At 44.2% G+C, this 19,703-nt stretch overlaps 1 protein-coding gene across 6 annotated transcripts in view; it reads left to right on the forward strand.

The window, feature by feature from the left end:
• Arhgap17 (Rho GTPase activating protein 17) overlaps nucleotides 1-19,703 on the forward strand; it is a 96,148-nt gene that overhangs the window by 36,690 nt on the left and 39,755 nt on the right. For all 6 annotated transcript variants that reach the window (XR_007591882.1, XM_050143159.1, XM_050143157.1 and 3 more), the window contains exons 2-6: nucleotides 8,192-8,231; nucleotides 11,969-12,073; nucleotides 15,621-15,694; nucleotides 17,343-17,454; nucleotides 17,682-17,758. Coding sequence is in view for 5 of the 6 variants with exons in the window: in XM_050143159.1 (XP_049999116.1) it covers nucleotides 8,192-8,231; nucleotides 11,969-12,073; nucleotides 15,621-15,694; nucleotides 17,343-17,454; nucleotides 17,682-17,758 (408 nt within the window). In the remaining variant the exon portion in view is untranslated. The remainder of the gene's footprint in view (nucleotides 1-8,191; nucleotides 8,232-11,968; nucleotides 12,074-15,620; nucleotides 15,695-17,342; nucleotides 17,455-17,681; nucleotides 17,759-19,703) is intronic.

A 19,703-nucleotide genomic window follows, 5' to 3' on the forward strand; every position in this document is an offset into this window, starting at 1 on the left:
GGGGGAGGGGGAGAGTAGTGGGGGGAGGGGGAGTAGGATGGGGGAGGGGGAGAAGAGTGGGGGGAGGGGAGGGAAATGGGAGGCTGGGAGGAGGCGGAAACTTTTTTTTCTTATTCTCAATAAAAAAAAAAGTTAGCCAATAAGAAGTTAGAGCTAATGGGCCAGGCAGTATTTAAATGAATACAGTTTCTGTGTGATTATTTTGGGTGTAAACTAGCGGGGCGTCTGGGACAGAACAAAAGGGCCCACTCCCTGCAACATCAGTATGATAGTATACCTGCATAGTCCAATGCTTAGGAGGTAGAGGCAGGACAACCAGAAGTTCAAGATCATACTTAACTGCATAATGAGGCCAGCCTGGGCTACATAAGATTCTGCGCCCCCCTCCCCCCCCCCCCGCCAAATCCAAGCAACCAGAAATTTATAAAGCAATAATTTGAATTGTTTGTGGTAGTTGTATTCTATTTGTTTTTCTGGTTTTGTATCTTCGGTCCAAGGGTTTGAACCTAGGGCCTTGCACATGCCAGGCTTTGTTTCTGAGCTGTACCCAGCCCTTATAGTTGATTTCGAATCTACCCATAGAAGGTCACTGAACAAGGAATTGAAGAAAACCACATGCAGTTAGTTCTCCTGGACCAGCTAAACCATCCTTCTGAGCTACTTCTAGCGCTCACAGTGGGGTTGTAGAGCATGCTTCTCTCTGCTTGTTATGTGTTGGGTGTTTTGTGAGATGACAGATTGGCTCTTCTCACTTTCATGCTCTTATTTAGAGTTGTGAGAATGCTTAGAGCCTTGGGACGAAGTGGCTTCAGGGTGGAGGTAGGTGCAGACTGGCGCTTACAGGCCCTGATGAGAGAGGAACAAGGACAAAGTCCAGGATGGTCTTTTACCAGAGATGAGGCTGTAGGTAAGAGATGTGGAGGGATCTGGGTACTTCACATACCTGGGGGTCTCATGCCAGGTGCACTCCTTGAGACTGACCCAGGCCTCATTTTAAAGTACATGTTTTATCTCCCAGTCAGTGGGGCCCTGCTGCGCTTCCCCAGCTGGTGTGATTACCAGTGTTGGCACTCAACAGTGTCCAAGCCTCTCAAGCCGAAGCTGAGACTGTTGGCTGTGGAACTCCTTCATGGAGATCAGAGCTCTGCTTCTGCTCACTGGGGCTTTGACTCTCTCTAGCTTCTGCTCCTCTGAATCAGGGCAGAGTTCTGGTGACCTGCAGAATCTGATAAGTGAGCCAGTTTTCTAGGCATCTCTAGGTTACCTGGGACACTGTATCACACCTGATGCTAGAATCTTCTGTAGTCCTGCCCATTGTGATACATGCCACTGTCCCAAGTGGAGGCCAGAGGGGCACTGATGCTTCTCTCCCTTGCTCACACATAGGCCTGATCTGAGCTGTGTTTTCAGGTCATTCTAATGATCTCCCCCACTTTCTGGACACAGCTTTTCCTTTTATATTGGGTCAAGGCTAAGATTATGCAGCCCAGCATTCTGCCATAGTTTGTTAAAAAGTCATATCTGCAATGTGTGTGGTGCATGCTTTAGCCCCAGCATTTGGGAGGCAGAGGGAGGCAGAACTCTAAATTCGAGGCTAGCCTAGTGTACATAGTGACTTCTAGGCCAGTGTTACATAGTGATACCCTGTTTTGAAAGTCAGGAAGGAGGGCCTCAGATTTCTAGTTCATTCAGACCTCTTCTAAACTCCCCTAACTATTCAGAATTTTATTTTTCTTTGAAACTCTTCTTGTTTATTTTTACTGGAAATTTGAAAGGTATTGCAGTTTCTCAAATCACTAGTTGAACCACAATTCCAAAAATAATACTTTTGACTCTAGTAATTTCAGGTTTTATATGTCAGTGAACAGCCCTGTGGATTGCAGAGAAGCATCCTCTGCTGGGACAAAATACTTGCCACTTGAGGAAAGGGTGGCCGGTGAGGTGGCTCTGTGGCTGAAGAGCTAGTGAGTGTGGTAGCTGATGTGGCATCCTCAGGACAAGATTGTTTGCTAGATTAGCTGGGTCCTTAAGCTCTGGGTTCAAGTGGGAGACACTATTTTAAAGGTAGAGAACAATTGAGGAGGACACCAGGCATCAACTTCTGGCTTTTACATGAGTACCTACACACAAGCATGTGCACCTGTGCACACATGCTCCCACACACTTGGGAATAGCACGCACACGCATACACATACACACATACATACATACACACACATATCTGTGTCAACAAAAAAGGAAGAGAGGTTTATTTTGGCTTATGGCTTCATAGTTTCAGCCCATGTTTGCTTGGCTCTTTCTGTTGCTTTGGGCCTATGATGGCACAGAATATTATGCGAATACAAGCAATATCTGACCACTGCATGGTATCAAAAAAAAATGAGAGAGACAGGAAAGGGCTGAAATCCCCACATCTTACCCAAGGGCGTGCCCAGTGTCCTAAATTCTCCGGCTAGGCCCTATCTCCTAAAGAGTCATCCTCCTAATAATGGCAGCTAGCCTTTAGCAACTGGTTCTCTGGGCAGTTTTCTTCAGCTTTGGACTCCAACAACCTAAACATGCCTTCTTCTGATAGCTGGCCACACCCCATTCTCTGTAAAGTTCAGTCCATCTGGTAGTTGCTCTGGGCACTGATGGTGGAAGCTACAAAATAATCCCACACTAATTCAGAATTACGTATAATAAAGGGTTATTTATTTAGGGGAGACTCACAGATCACTGTCCTAGATCATAGTCCTCTGCACAAACAGGGAACAGGAACAGAGTCTGGCAGCTGGAAGTGAGAGCCAGAAGCAAGAGAGTTAGCACACACTTCACAGCTGCCTTTATAGTATATGAGGCCATGCCCAAGTGGACTGGTATCTTTTTTTTTTTAATATAATTTTTTATTGAAAAAAAATTTCCGCCTCCTCCCCGCCTCCCATTTCCCTCCCCGTCTCCCTCCCCCCCCCACTCCACTCCCCCTCCCTCTCCAGTCTGAAGGGCAGTCAGGGTTCCCTGCCCTGTGGAAAATCCAAAGTCCTCCCCGCTCCATCCTGGTCTAGGAAGGTGAACATCCAAACTGGCTAGGCTCCCACAAAGCCAGAACATGAAGTAGGATCAAAACCCAGTGCCATTGTCCTTGGCTTCTCAGCAACCCTCATTGTCCGCCATATTCAGAGAGTCCGGTTTTATCCCATGCTTTTTCAGTCACAGTCCAGCTGGCCTTGGTGAGCTCACAATAGATCAGCCCCACTGTCTCCGTGGGTGGGTGTACCCCTCGTGGTCCTGACTTCTTTGCTCATATTTTCCCTCCTTCTGCTCCTCCTTGGGACATTGGGAGCTCAGTCCGGTGCTCCAGTGTGGGTCTCTGTCTCTATCTCCATCCATCTCCAGATGAAGGTTCTTTATTTATCTCTAGAAACCGATTATGAGTGAGTACATCCCATGTTCATCTTTTTGGGTCTGGGTTACCTCACTCAGGATAGTGTTTTCTATGGTATCTTAAAGGCTATTGGCTGAAGGAGCGAAAGGAGCTCCCACAGCACCTCCCCCTTTTGTTTAAATAAGAGAGTTCCAAACCCAATACAAAACTATATATACTAGGAACAGATATCAAGTATAAGATTAGAATTACAACCAGCATAAACAATATTAAGCAAGAAACGTATGCTAAATGCTTTAATAAACATTCTATTCTAAGGAGTCTAAATCTTGTATTGGAAATGGCTTGGCTAGATCATAAGAGGATGGTAACTACGACTATCTAATCTTTAACCCCACTGAAGGCCTGAGAAGGGAGATAATATTTCTTGAGTAGGCAAGAAGTGCAATCAAGCAGCTTCCAAAATGTGCAGTAGATGACAGAGACAACTGGCTGCCTGAGCAATCACCCAAAGTCTCATTTGCAATGTTAAAGCAACCAACTTTGGCTAAGGCTACAGTAACTGACCATTTTCAGAAGCAGGGAATTTTTCAAAACCATCTTACCCTGTCTTGGAAAGATTTGACCGTCTTTTTTCTTGTATCCTGCTTGTCCAGTCTGGACATCATGCACTTTGTCAGTGATTAAGGCATGGGCAGTTTCTTGCCCAAAGGCCAGTTGTGCCAAGAAGAAGACAAACTCCAAGTGGAGTGTCTCTGGTGCTCAACACTCTCTTGGGAATAAGTCGGTGTTGGCAGGAACAATTGTGTCTCATGGCAACAGAATCCTAAATTATTTAAATACCATGTTCTACAGATCTTTGAAGTGGTTGAAGGTTACCTATCTATGCAGAGTACATTCTCTGTGTATCTAAAGAACCTAATTAGTCTGATTAAAAGTATAACAAACATGAATGACTATTGATCTATAATACTTAATACCTATATAACCTAAAGATTAAGAATGCATATCAGAATATTAAACAATCTTTAAACAATTGTGCAGTAAAGGAGGACAATGACATCAAAATGTAAACAATGCATAAATATCTAGTCAGAGGTAGAAATATAATGAAATATGATAATTATACCCTAAAATTGTATTAATATACAAAATGTCTTAGAGGTAGAAAATGCATACAATATGACAAAATAACTTTGCATAGATGTACAGATATTATAAACAGAAATAACAAATATAATTTGAACTTGTATCAATATACAAGAACTATACCAGTGTAAATTGTCCATAAATAATAGCTCACAAGTATTCACTCTATTGCTCACTATTATTATTATTATTAGTGTGAATAAGTTTTACACTAAATTGCCTATTATCCCATTCAATCTTCCTTTTTTTTTTTTGAGATCTCTAGGCCTACATAATTTTCATACCCTTAACCCCATGTGAGTAATAATCAACCCCTAAATGGTGTCTCTAACCTTGAAGACAAACTTTGTTGGGAGAGGGGACATCACTTTCTAGAATTGCTTCCTACTATTATGGGAGTAATGTTTTTTTCTATGGGATCCTGTAAAGTAAAATGATGATTAATTGCTGTTTTGTATAATGACAAATGATCTGTCTATGAGTAGTCAATAGGTTCTGTTTGTTTGTTTGCTTGTTGTGAAGTTAACGCTGTAAGAAAGTGTACCATTTCCATAGCTGGTACCCCAAAACCACTCTCACAGTAGCACTATCAGCATCATGACGTCATATTAACCAGGTGGAGTCGTTATGGGGCCCCATCTTCTTCCTGGAACCTTCAAAGTTTACTGCAGGAAAATCTACTGTTCATTGTGGAGAACTTAAACATTATTCATATAGACATAAATTCAATGAAAGATATGATATAAACAAAATAGACCTGTAGACCAGGCTAGCCTCGAACTCATAGAGATCTGTCTGCCTCCCTGAGTGCTGGAATTAAAGGCATGCAGCCACTAAAAAAAATAAAAAAATAAATAAAAATAAAAAAATGGGCATAGAGAAAAGTAAAATATTTCCTTAAAATCTATCTTCTTTCTGTCCCATACCAGATGGCTCCTCACATGAGACAGAAATTCTGAATTTTTCTTCACATGAGACAGAAATTCTGAATTTTAACAACATGCTTGGATTTAGAGAATAGCCATTGTCCAACTCCAAAGCCAGCTCTTAATTTTAAGTAGAGATGTATATGTGTCCAAATAATCAAATCTAATCATGCAAATAATACAGCATCATGAGGCAGATTTCTTTTTGCTTGTTGATATCTTTTTGTCTTTAGGCATCTAGATGTCCAAGGTCTCTCTACTCAAATATTTTCCTGCAAAGACAAGAGCAGAACCCTGCCCCAATCATTATGAGGTTTTCTTACCACCTGTATGATTGTCACCTCTGGGGATAAAGCCGTTATTTCTCTTTCTCAAGAGGTTTCTCTTTTTCAAACTGAATTTTTATCAATTTTAATGGTATCCATAGCTTCTCTTCTCCTGTGGAAATAAGAGCAAAACCCCTTCTCCAACGTAGCACATCTCCTGGTTTCCATTGTGAGGTCAGCACTCCTTGAAATATACTGGCTGATTTAATTCAGAAGTTTTTTCTATTTTTCAATGTCTCTGCTGCTGTTGTTCCTTTTTCATTAGCATTAAGAAAATTCAAGGTTAATAAAGCATTATGCAATCTATTTCTGGGGATATTTTCCATCCCTTTCTATTTGTTTAGCATATCCTTTATAGTTCGATTTGATCTTTCTATAACTGCCTGACCTGCAGGATTTGTTTGGTATACCTGTAATATGCTTTATATTATAATAAACAAGAAACCGGTTCATTTTCTTAGACACATATACTGGACCATTGTCTGTCTTTATTTGTGCAGGGATACCCATGACTTCTAATAAATGCGTGATTACTGAATCAGCCTTTTCTGAGCTCAAGACAGTTGCTCATTGAAAACCTGAATAAGATATGTGGTATACATATTTTAATTTTCTAAATCCTGTAAAGTGGAACACATCCATCTGCCAGATCCTTATTCCTTTTAGTACCCTTTGGGTTACTTCCTGCTGGTAATGGTGTTTGGTTATAGAGAGAGCAAGTAGGTTATAGAAAGAGCTTTATAATCTCCTTAGCTTGTTGTCATGTAATAGAAAACTCTTTCTTTAAACCTTTGCTATTGACATGATGTTTCTTAAGAAATTCTGAGGCCTTCAGCACACTTCTAGTCAATAATCAATTTCTGTATTACCTTGTGCTAGAGGACCTGGCAGACCCATATGGGATCAGATTTGTGTTATGTGTATAGGACAGAGCCTATTCATGATTGTATCTTGAACCTGTATGAACAATGAAGTCAATTCTGTATCATCTGGTATAAATTCAGCAGTTTTAATATGCAAGACAACTAACTCCTTTTGCATATTGTGAGTCAGTAACTATATTGAGAGGTTCTTTAAAATCCCTTAGCACCATGAGAATAACATATAATTCTGCCTTTTGGACAGAATTATAAGGGCTTTGTTCCACCTTACTTAATTCTTCTGATTTTTAACCTTCCTTTCCTGATTTATTTGCAGTTGTATACGATGTCCAGGCTCCAGTTATTGGTGCATTACATACAATTAGGGGAAGAATCCAAGTAGTTCTCTTTGTAAGGTTAATTCTATCACTTTTGGGATAATTGCTATTAATTTTTCCCCCCAAAATAGCACAAGCTCTTTGCCAAGGTTCATTGTCTTTCTATAGTTTTCTAATTTCATCAGCAGTAAAAGGAACTATAATCTCTGCTGGGTCTATACCTGCTAGTTGACAAAGTCTCAATTTTTCTTTTATAATTAATTCAGAGACTTTTTCGACATAAGTTTTTAATTTTTTCCTTGGTGTATGTGGTAAAAAGATTCATTCTAAGATAATATCTTTACTCTGCATTAAAATTCCTGTAGGGGAAATTCTGGAAGGCAATATGACTAGAATACAACTAAGATTTGGATTCATTCTATTTACATTTGCCGCCTGTAATTTCTCTTCAACTATCATCAATTCTTTTTTCTGCTTCAGCTGTTAATTCTCTGGGACTATTTAAGTCTTTGTCACCATCTAAGGTTTTGTTTAAATGAACTATTAGGTCAGGTGTTATCCCAACAGCTAGTCTAGACTGGAAATATCTCCTAACAATCTTTGAAAGCCATTAAGAGTCCACAATCGATCTCTCCTAATTTGTGCCTTTTGTGTTCTAATTTTCTGTCAACCTATTTTGCAACCTAGGTAATTGACAGAAGGAGCTCTGACAGCAGAGCCCTGCAAAGACCGCCCTGGGAAAGAACTTCCTTTTCCCTTGACATTAAAGAAAGGAGGAGCCTTTGCCACTGTTGTGTGTGAGGTCCAAGCTGTAGAGATTCAGGACAGACTTCTCTCAGTAGGGCTGGATGAAAACTTAGATTGATCATTTTAGTGCCTGAAGTTGAACCTTCAGAAGACGGTTCTCAAAGGAGGTGGTTCTCAAAGCATGGCCTGTGTTGGCCTTTCTAATGCAGGATCATACTCTGGACACACAGACTCAGTCTGGAATGCTGTGTGACCAACCCTGGAGAAAGGCTGTGAGTGAGACTCCACACAGCCCCACACCGTGGCCTTCTGTTGGGATGCTGCTCAGCATGTTCGTTTGTTTTCTTTTGGTTTTGCTTAAGTTGCTCTGTAATGTAAGTTTCTTCCTGCTTGTTTGGTTGGAAATCCCCAGTTACCCATTTTTAAGTTTCACAGGTTACTTTTCCTGCAGTTCTAATTCTGAATTTTATTTTTCCCATAGAGCTGAGAAAACAGAAGTTCTGAGTGAAGATCTGCTACAGGTAACAAAATACATTTTTTTTCCTGACTAGGATCACATCCCAGGTCAGTTGCATGCATGCATGTTGGGCTAGCGCTTTAGCACTGAGCTACACCACCAGCTATTGTCATTTATGAGACAAGCTTTCACTGCTTTGCCCAGACTGGCCTCAGACTTACTCTGTAGCCCTTCCAGGCCTTGAACTGTCTGTCGGCCCTTCTACCTCAGCCTCCCATGAGGTCTACACCTCTAGGCCTGTCAAAATAAAGTTGTCCTAAAACAATCTCTTTAAAGACATGAAATGAAAACAAATAATAAGTCTTTTGCTGGCAGTGTGACTCTTGGTAAAGCTCTTCCCTAGCATGCACAAGCCCTGGGTTCAAACCCAACAAAGGAGATAGTTAGAAGGGAGGACTTGGGGACTGGGGGGTAACGTAGACATGGTGAGACTTGGCACTTGTGAGGCCTTTCACTTCCCTTTCCTAGGTGGAACAGAATAACTGAATTAGCGTGGGGTTGAGTGGGAACAGAGAAGCGTGAGATGGGATGGTGAGAGGAGGGGATCTGAAACCCTCTGTCATCTTGGGAGTTCCTGCTCCCAAGCTCCAGGTTTGGGGATGGGGAGGGGCCTGGTCAATCCCCAGGCCCAGTGGCCTAACCACAAGCCCTGGGCTGGCTGGCACTCTGATCCACTGCTATGATGCTGCCCCTGAGGGAACAGGTCCTGCCCATTGCTAGAGGCCCCATTGGCTCTAACCTAGAGCTCTAACCTAGAGAGACTCTCCTGCTCCTGCTGCTTCTCCCCGTCTCTGGGCTGCTCAGGTCTCAGGACTTAGGCTTGTATTGTTTATGGCTAGATCTAGCATATCCAGCTGGAGGTCTGGGACACATTGTGTCATCAGCTCAGACCTTCCTCCGTTTTCCTGCCAGGATACTTTGACCAGGGCCACTCTAGTCCATCTGTCAATATGTTTCCCTGTCTTTGGTCTTGGAGAAGACACTGGGGCCTTTCTATGCCTCATCTCTGCTCACATCTCCACCCACTACAGGAGGCTCAGGGAGAGTGAGCCTTGGCTGCATGGAATCTTTGTTAAGCTGCTTGTCCTGCCTGCTTGCCTTGTGGTTCCTTAACTTACACAGCAGTCTGTCTACTCCAGTGAGTCTCTGGCCCCCGCAGACTGTCATCCCTTCCTCAGTCAGAAAAGGGCTTCATCACAGCCTGCCAGACATTTCAAATTGTGTCAGCAGTCTGCAGGTAGAATGTAGTCATTTCGGTTTCCATGGACAGATTAATTCTAGATGTTCTCATACAAAACAACACAGCATTTGAATTTAGCTTGTACGACATCCTTTAGATAGCATTCTTATTTATTTATTCACTTATAGTAGGCAGTGCTCTGCCACTGAGTCTCATGCCAGCCTCATCTGCACTTTAAATCCCCTCTTGGTTACTCAGCGCCTTGAACGATGTTAGTGCCATGTGCAGAGTTCTTGTGCTGTGTTGTTTAGAGAACAGCAATGAGAAGTGCACACATGGTCTTACGAAAACATTTTTGCTTTGAATGTTTTCTGGTCTGCAGTTGGCTAACTATAAGGATGTTAAACCATGCATGTGGAGGGCCGCTTGATTTGGGGTTTGGTGCTGGGGACTGGACCCTAGAGCAGGCCAAGCCTGTGTTCTCCCTCTAGTCTTTCAAGGCAGGGAGATTCTAGGTTCAAGGCCAGCCTCTGCCGAGAGTGTGTGTGTGTGTGTGTGTGTGTGTGTGTGTGTGTGTGTGTGTGTGTATAGTGAGACTGTGTGTATGTGTATAGTGAGACCTTGTGTCAGAAAACAACACAAAAGATTTGTTAGAGAGTTACATTCTTGACATTTCTTAGTTCAGGGCACATATTTTAAATTCATTTTCTGACTTCCTGAAGTACTGTTTGTGTCAGCCAAGTCTTAGCTAGGTTTTCATGCCATCCAGCCCCAGTAATACACATTATCTCTTTTAATCCTTGAAGTTCTGAGATCAGAGAGCCAAGGGCTGATGGCGCTCAGAGGTAGCTCTTCTTTGTTGTCTGTGGAGTGTGAAAGCTTTGTCCCCGCTGGACCACCCTGGTTTGGTAACACAGACTGTTCTTTGTTGTAAGTGCTACAGATGTTTTCCCTTTTTCTTTTCTGCTGTTTTTAACTTGAAGGGGGGGAAATGGTTCCCAGTGCTAACTCCACTACAGGTCTGCCTCGAGCTGGCCCTGTGGCCTAGGTTTGAGTTAGTCCCCCAGTGCCTCAGTTTCCACCAATCTCATCTCTGCCCCATGGGCTTACTGGGAGGACTAGTGAGAGAATGAACCAAATGGTGGGAAGTCCTGACACTGGAGCCTGAGAGAGGGGTTTGGTTTGCTCTTTCTCTATTCCAGGGCACCAGGTATGTATTGCTAGCCTGCCTCTGAGGTAACGCTGCCTTCTTCCCCCATCTCTCTCTGCCGGAGCTGCCTTTTATTTTAGTAGCATGGTGTTGCCCCAGGAGGCTGTGAATCCCGGCAGGCAGAGACTGGACTGTATTCCCTGTTGCTTTTCTAAGACCAGGCACAGGAGGGTACTAGGTACTTGTCTACTATAGTCAAAAGTAGAGACCTTTCTGATCCTGTGGCAGCCACTAGTCTAGGCACCTGGGGGGAAACCAGTGAACAAAACAGACAGGGTTCCTGTCCTCATGGAGTTGACGTGTTGGTAAAAAGTGCCAGGATTTCAATTATTTCATCTGCTCTTGTGGCTAGTTCTCAGGTGCTCTGACCTGTGGCCACTGTGCATGGAGAGGTGCTGGGGCACATGCTCCTGAATGTCAGCTTGTCTGCATGTCACAGCCCTGAAAGAGAAGCATCTAGTACTTGGTACCTTTGAGAAACAGCCACAAAGCAACTAGGGGTCAAAATGTATTCTGCTTTGAATTTGCTGATTTCTCGTTAGACTAGAAAGCATCCCTGAGGCTTGCTCTCAGTCTTCATGAGTCATCAGAACACACATTTTTGGCATTCCTTCCTGTAACAAGCAGTCCTCTTTGCCATAAACAGCTATATCCAAGCAGTCTTATTTTGGGAGACTATTCAAGATGTGTGGGTCCCTGGGTCAGTATTTCTTACTGCTGGGTGTCCATTCTACTGTGGGGAGTCTTTAAACAGAAACCAAAACCTACCTGAAACCTAGTATGAAGGTTTTTGATACTGGTCTTTTTTCAGTTGTGCTACGTGGATTGTGGGTTTCCTGCCCTGTGAGGAAGACCCCATTGCCTGCGCTTCTGGTGTCCCAATTGACTTTTCCCATGTGACCCTAGATAGGAGTTTGTTTGAATGGACCAGAGCTTTGGTGGTGCTCTAGCCAGTAAACTGACCGCCACTCTTGGCCTCATAGACATAGTCATGAATGTCTTCTTAGCTGGAACAGGTTCAGCTTTGGAGGGTTCTAGAACATTTCAGTATAAGGAACCCAGCTCTTGCTTTCCTGGAGATATTGACATCTTGAGGAGGGGAGTGTTCCTTGCATCTGATAAGTAGAGACCAGAGATGCTGCTAACAACCACAGTGTACAGGACAGCCTCCTGCAACCCAGGACTTTCAAGTGTCAGCAGTAAGAACTGTGGTGTGAGTGAATAGGGGCTCTCTGTCAACACCCAAGAGCTGTGAAGTTTCACTGCAGTTTGCTTTTCCTACCTCTGTACACACACCACACGTGGAAGAAGCTGGATTTCTCCTTAAGACCTTTTGTCTCTGCTTTGACAGATTGAGCGGCGCCTGGACACTGTGCGGTCAATGTGCCACCATTCGCATAAGCGTTTGCTAGCGTGCTTCCAGGGTCAGCACGGCACTGATGCCGAGAGGAGACATGTGAGTAGTAGATGCATCTTGGAGCCACATTCAAATGACAGTTGAGTGGTGCACCAGGAAGCTAGTGTCTGTTGCTTCTTTTGTTTCCCACAGTTACTTACAGGGCATCTGACCATAAGGTTTTCCCAGCCTTGCACAATAGTTAGGATTCTGCAATTATGTAAATGGAGTGGACATTTGCATACACCTCTGGGTCCAGGAATGCTTGCTTTGGTCTGCCTCTCAGAGACAGACCGAGTCATTGCTTCTGTTCCCACTGCTCCTCTTCTAGCTTGGCTTCTGCTCCGCTGACCTTCCATCCTTGTCTCCGCCCTCCTGTAGCTGCCTTGCTAGTCAGCCCTGTGACTCTCTTTAAAATTCCTCAACCCTGCCTCATCCCTACCTGCTCCTTAAGGTGAGACCTGGTTATCCTGAATACCTGAACTGAATTGTGTGGGCTGTCGTCCTGGTTCCCTGCTGAACCACATTTCCTGCCTCCAGTTTTCATCCTTTCTAGTCAGGCTTCAGTCTGATTATCAGAGTCAGTCGCCAAGGTGGGAAGATACTGAATATTCTATGCTGCTGGCAGCGTACCTGGACACAAGGAGGGGTCCGAAAAACGAGTGGGACCTCTTGAGGGGCTCTGCTGGTTACCATTGCCTAGAATACAGTCAGACTCTTTGGCATGCTTTAAGCTCTTTGTATTCTAATTCCATTTTGTAGCTTCTTTGTCTCTTGCTTCCTTCATTCCCACTGCAGTCCAGCCACATAATACCAGCAATCCCTAAATATAGCATTGTCCTTTACACAGCCATGTCCTATTTGTTTCCGTTGTCTTCCCAACCGCCACACCTAGTCATTGACAGCAAACAGAATGTTTATCAAATACCTAGCGTGTTTGAGTGCTAGAGATAAAACTGAACGAATGTGCTCATGGCCCAGCTGGGTGATGGATGCCACCACTGAGTAATTGTAAAACAACATAGCGAATGAAACATGCATAGGATGCGATGGGAGGGCTGGGGACAGATAGCAAAGGAGTAGTCAGTGCCTGGGCTGGAGAGAGGAGAGTTACTGGTAGCCGTGGGAACATGCCAGCAAGAGGAGCAAGGGCTTCATCCTGATGTCTGATACCTTAGTTTGTTTTTTGTTTTTATATACAGCTTCAAGCAATTGTGCCAAATGAAAGGCTCTGAGGAGAGTCAAGAAGAGTTGCCATGACAGCGATGAGAAAATAGGAGTCCTCAGGAGAGCGTATGCTATGGAGAGGGACTCCAGGAAGCAGATAGCTCCCAAGGGCATAGCAATAGCTCCACCACATGGGAGGAGACAGAGGGTGGGAAAGAGAGATGGAGAGCAGCTCTCTCAGCTCTGTGAGCCCGAGCGGACATAGTAGAACTCATGAAGTGAGCCTTTAAGAGCACTCGGCTGGCCTTTCTGTAGTTGCCATACACGTCATCAACCGAGAGCTATTCAGTTCTTCCCTGATGACAGGAGAGCTGTTCACCTATTCGTTCAGCAGCATTTCCTTCTTTATGTGTTTCAGGAAACAGGATCACAGCTGTAGAGTCAGGAATCATGAATGGCACTTCTAAAATAGGTTCTTTATGATTTTTTTCCTCCTAGACCCATGGAGTTCTAAAATTGCATGAAGTCTGTCTCTTTTGATTACTATGTTTATCTTACATTTCATCTCTTTTTGAAAGGAGCTCACCCAAACCTTGAATTATCCTTAGTCATGCTCAGATCTTTCTGTTCTGAGAGCATGGCAGCTAGTGGTGGTCTCTTTATGGTTGCTGGGAATCAAACCCAGGTCATATGGAAGAGCAGCAAGCGCTTTTAACTGCTGAGACATCTCTCCAGCCATGTGGATAAACTTGAATTCAGAATGTGCAAAAGAACATGAGTGAAGTTTGTCCCAGACCTGTTTCTCCCACCCCCTCCCTCCCCCCGAGCACCACTATTGGTACTTTCGTGGATGGCTGTCTAGAAGGACTCCCAAGTGGCACAAGCCATGGATTCAGGCAAGCAGGCAATAGGCAGTGTCTTACCTCGTGTCCTCTTCACTGGGAAGGCAGAGTGAGGTGGCTTTGCAGAATGCAAGCGCCATGTTGTTAGAAGCAGCCTCTGTTACTTTCCAGGCCTCTTCTCCGTGTGCTCTGAGATAATGCCAGCCAGACTGGGGCTGTGTTGCTGATCAGTAGTGAGGTCTGCACTTCTGCGCTCTGGGAGGCTCCAGGCTAGCCATTTCACCTCTGGGTCTGATTCCCCTGGTCAGATGATCCTGTTGCTGATAAAGAACAGATCTCTGATGGGAAAATGATTGGCTTTGTGCTTAGAAACACCACAAAAGTTGTTCAGCTATTTTTAGATATTTAAAGCTGAATTTTAGGATTATAGCCAAATCAAGACCCAGATTAAGAATGTTCTAGCTTAAATTTTGAAGTTGAACATTTTATTGTATTTACTTGTGATGATATTTAGAGAGCAAGTTCTGTTCATAGAACGCAATCTGAAACCCTGAAACTCTGCTACCCAGCTGATAGAGTGCTGGCTGGCCTGGCACGCATGAAACCCTGATTCAGTCCCCAGCACCAGACTGGGTGTGACAGTTCTTACCTGTATTTCTAGCACTCTGGGATGTTGACACAGAGGTATCAGAAGTTCAGAGTCATCCTTGGCTACATAGTGAGTTCAAGGCCAGCTCAGGATACAGGAGACCCTGTTAACAAACAAGGGTCAGCAAGATGGCTCAGCTGGTAGAGGTGCTTGCCATCATGCTGGATGACTTGAGTTCAGTTCCAGAGGGCTACAGGGAGAAAGGAGAGAACTGACTCCACAAATTGTCCTCCGACTTCCACATTGGCATCAGTGCAGGTATACCCTCCCACACACCGCAAATGAATTACTTTTTAATGATTTTTATTTTTAATTAAATTAAAATCTAAAATCCAAAATGTTTTGAAATTAAAACCTTTATGAGTACAGATTTTGGACCATTTCACATTTTAGATTTTCATGTTCAGGATATTCAATCAGTAAAGGCAGTGCACCTATTCCAAAGTCTAAAAATCTAAAACACTTGTGGTCCCAAGATTTCAGATAAGTAATACTTATCTGCACCTCTATGCACCTGATTAATTAGTAACAATAACAGCAGCAGCAACAGTAGCAGCAACAGTAGCACCTGCTGAGCCCCAGGTGAGCACACCCCTGTGGGAGCACTCCCCGTGTGCGGAGCACACCCCTGTGGGAGCACTCCCCGTGTGCGGAGCACTCCCCGTGTGCTGAGCACACCCCTTATGCTCGCCACTCCCCTTGTACTGGACACACACCACGTGCTGGCCATTCCCCATGTGGGAGGCACACTCCGTGTGCTGAACACACCCTGTGTGCCAGGACACCTGAGTTAATTTAGTCCAAGGACAGCCGCAGGCTGAGCTACAGGGACAACTCTTTTCCTTCTGCAGATTTCCTGGAGGGCAGGGGTACCCAGAGTGACCTGAAGCAGACCAATGAGAATGGTTGTGAACAACAGATAAAAACCCACCTTATCTTTGCTTTCCAGAAAAAGCTTCCTCTGACAGCACTCGCCCAGAACTTGCAAGAGGCTTCAGCCCAGCTAGAAGAGTCTCTTTTGGGGTAAGAGTGGTGCTGCTCTGGAGAGCCCTTGGCCCAGAGTCTGGGGGAAGTGCACAGCTGCTGTGTCTGGCAGCCACCATAGGAATTCGGAGCACAGCAGTGGGGTCTCTTCCATCAGGGGAGCAGCACCCAGGGCTGGGGTGCTGGGAATGTCTTTCTCTGTTAGGAGTTTGGATGGAATTGGGTAGAAAAGGAACCATGCACAGGGAGTCAGGATGTGTTCCCCATGTTTATGCATGAACTTGTACACTTGCCCATGACAATGCAGGCTCTGAGTTAGTACTGACAAGTCCTTCTCGGTCCTTCAGAGTCACTGACTTTAAGTATGGCCATCAAAACACAGAAGGTGGTGGTTTCAAAAGAATGCATTTCCTGAATTATGTGGCTTATGTGGTAGTTGTTTTATCTTCAAAATGTTATGTCTAGTTTATTTTCTTTTTAACATATATTTATTTTTAATTGACACATATAATTGTATACTTATGGTCTATGGTGGTATGATATATAATGATTTTATCTGGGTAATTAGAGTGCTTATCACCCCACATGTGTGCTCACCTACTTTGTGTGTATGTTTAGAAAATTTTAAGTTTTTTCTTCAAGATTTTTTAAATTAAAACCAGTGCATGTCTCTATCTTTGCTTCCTTGTGCTGATGTCATTTTCCTCACAGCAGTGATGCTGCGTTCAAGCCAAGTCTGAATTCTCTCCAAGTATTAGTTCACTTAGGCTTCAAACAACCTAGGAAGTAGGCAGTACTAACGTTTCCATTTTACAGATGAGGGATGCTGGCAGGAGAAAGGGCAGGGAGACTGCCTGAGACCACACAACTGCAGAGTACAAAGCCTGCATTCAAACTCTTCAGCTTGGCTGTGATACCACAGCCACCTCTCACCACACCACACCCTTTCTGTAGCCAAAAGAGCTCCGCTGGAGGGTCATGGTGCAGAAGACAGGCAGGAGGGAGGCATGAGCTAATGGAGTTACATATTTGCACATATATTTGGGGCTATATCAGCTGTGTATTTAAGGAAAACAAAAGGAAGTATGATGTTTGAGTAGCACCGTGTTCTTGGCCCATTTATTCAGCCACTTCATCTGCAGTTGAGAACCTTGTTTTCAACCTTGTGGTGCTGGGGAGAAACCCACATCTATACTTGGTAAGCTGGAGACCCAGTTTTGGTGTTAACTCTAGAGGAAGTGTTGCTAAAGCCAGACGCAATAACAGACACACGTAGTGAGTGACCTTTTGCACATGTTAAAATTTTTCAGGGTGTTTTGAGAACACTCTTTTCACCTGACATGAGAACCTGATTCTTTGAGCTGTGGCTGCACTGTTCACACATTATCTCCCTATGCAATAAGTATATGCCAGAGACAGTCCTCCCCTCCCTCCCCTCCTCCCTTCAGCCTTCTGTTCTCAGGTCAGAACTGAGGGCATCAGTGAGCCACCCTTCGGTCTCAGTTCATTTCATTTAAAGCATAAATCTGGACTTGTATTTTAGGTGATAACCCATGTACATACATCGTAATGGCTGCATTGGGTAGTGTCCCGCTATGTTCTATGTCATAGAGCAGAATGCAGCGACGTGACCACTTGGTACCTGTTTATGAGTGCATGGTTGTTGTTTGGTGTCTTGTCTCTAAAGGAAGATGCTAGAGACCTGTGGTGATGCTGAGAACCAGTTGGCTCTTGAGCTCTCCCAGCACGAAGTCTTTGTTGAGAAGGAGATAATGGACCCTCTCTACGGCATAGCAGAGGTGGGTTCTTGTGCTGCCCGGCCTAATAGGGATCAGATAGTAAATGGTTATTGTGGGCCTAGAATTTAAATCAGCATCAGCTTTAATGTAGAACTCTTTGGGGAAGTAAGGGAAGTTTGTGTCTTTGAAAAAATAAAAAATAAAAATCCATTGTAAATAAGTTTTCTTCCTTGAAGAATCCATCCAAAATCCCCAGGTGTAACTGTATGATCTGTTCTTTCTTCCAGGTGGAGATTCCCAACATCCAAAAGCAAAGGAAACAGCTGGCTAGACTGGTGTTGGACTGGGATTCAGTCCGAGCAAGGTAAGGTGACGCTGTGAGATCAATGATGAATGTAGCAGAATTCTGTCCTGTGATCAGCATTCAAGCCTGGCAGAGTCAGACAGACACCTCTGTCAGTGGCCAGGTCACAACCTGTGTGTACCTCCTTCCAAGTATGACAGTGGGGATATTGTTAGAACATTCTAAACTAAGGCTCTTAATAGGAAAAGGGTTGGCGGCTAACACTTCCAAGATCACAACTCTCAAGACATTGGAGTTGAGAGATAATAGATCTGTGATCCAGACAGCTTATGAGGTCTTAAACCTTCGTGATCAAGAAGGGAAGGACTCACAAACGGAACACTGTGAGTTCCTTCTGGCTCTGTGCAGGGTTGAAGGCATCTCTGCCAGCAATGCCTCGGGAGTGAGTGGCTGGAAAGGCCAGGATGGGGTTGATACAAGCACCCTCTGTTTCTGTGAAGAGGATTGTTTCACAGACAGACTGAGACCAACACATGCTGGCTGTATGATTTACTCCATGGCAGGACTAGTACTCTGACGGAGAGTTCTGCTGTGGCCTTGTCATGTATACATGTGTGTCTAGAGCCCTGCAAGACAGCGAGACCAGGAGTATGCCCTCCTACATATGTTTTTACTCAGGAGAAAGAATGTCTGTTGCTTAGTTAATTGAGATGTGTGTGCCCTTCACTGTGCTTGGCAAAGCAAAACATAGAAGTTTATCTGTCAGGACATGAACATCTCAAGCACATGTGTCTTAGGATATCCAACTCTGATTCTTAGTCCATAGTCATACTCAGTTAACTGAAGTGGGTATCAGAGAAACTGCAGTGGGTGAGTATTCCTTGTTTGCCTTTACTTGTTCCTGTGGCTCTGCTGAAGGAAAATGGAATCTAATGCAGTGAGAGTCTGTGGTACATGCTCTGCAAGCAGTTGTGCCTATCCCCTCCTTTTTGGGTTTTTGTTTTGTTTTTGGTTTTTGGTTTTTTGTTTTGTTTTGTTTTGTTTTGAAGTTCTGGGACATAGTCTCACGTAGCTCTGACTGTCCTGGAGCTCACTATGTATATCAGGCTGGCCTCGAACTCAACATAGATCTGCCTGCCTCTGCTTCTGGGAGTGCTGGGGTTAAAGTATGTACCACCATGCCTGGCTGCTTGTCCCTTCTTTTATTCCCTGTCTTAGTTCTGCAAGATAGACAGTATTCATCAGCGTCACCTCATAGATGAGACAACCTAGGCAGAGATTAGATGCCAGGTTACACAGCTACATAAGCTGGAACTGCTCTGCAAACAAGATGTCACACTCCAAATTCTGTGCTTTTCTCAAGCCCAGCACTGACTGTTTTGCCTCTGTAGACATGGGAAGCTTTCTGTGCCTCATACTGGGAACGGGGAGTAGGTACAATATGGCATTTGCAGGGCAGGGCAGCAGAATGGGAAACTTATAAAGTTGCTAGCATAGGTTTTCATGCTGTGTGTGCATACTATTGATATTTAAATATTCAAGAAGACCAGACATATCTATATTCAGAGGGTCAAAGCATATTTGAAAACCAGAAATAATGTTACAGACCCATTATTTGCATCTGCCCCTCTGCTATTCCTATGTGTGTCTGAAATGCTTTCATAGCTACAGGCATGACGTTCTAACTTTTGCTGCTAAGAACAATCACAGGTCTCACATGGTCACAAGGTGCATCATATGGAGTCCTCAAGAGCAGGAACTTGTTCTTAGTATATAGGGAACATTCCAGATCAAACCAGAAGAGGGTGCCTCATGGCAAGGACTGCAGAAAAGAGGGTCCACAGATTGTATTCCAGCAGCGGTGCTGTGTGACATAGGATATTCTTGGTTATGCCACCCCCAGCACCACAGGAGTCCTGCCTGTGGAGAAGCCAGTGCCTGGTTTTGCCTGCTTCTGTTCTGGAGGCCACACCTAGGAAAGAAGAAGGCCTTCTGGAGTCTGCTT

This window comes from Alexandromys fortis, unplaced genomic scaffold, assembly GCF_014885135.2.
Source record: "Alexandromys fortis isolate MF-2015 unplaced genomic scaffold, M_Fortis_MF-2015_v1.1 scaffold_45, whole genome shotgun sequence".
In the NCBI taxonomy this organism is placed as follows: domain Eukaryota; kingdom Metazoa; phylum Chordata; class Mammalia; order Rodentia; family Cricetidae; genus Alexandromys; species Alexandromys fortis.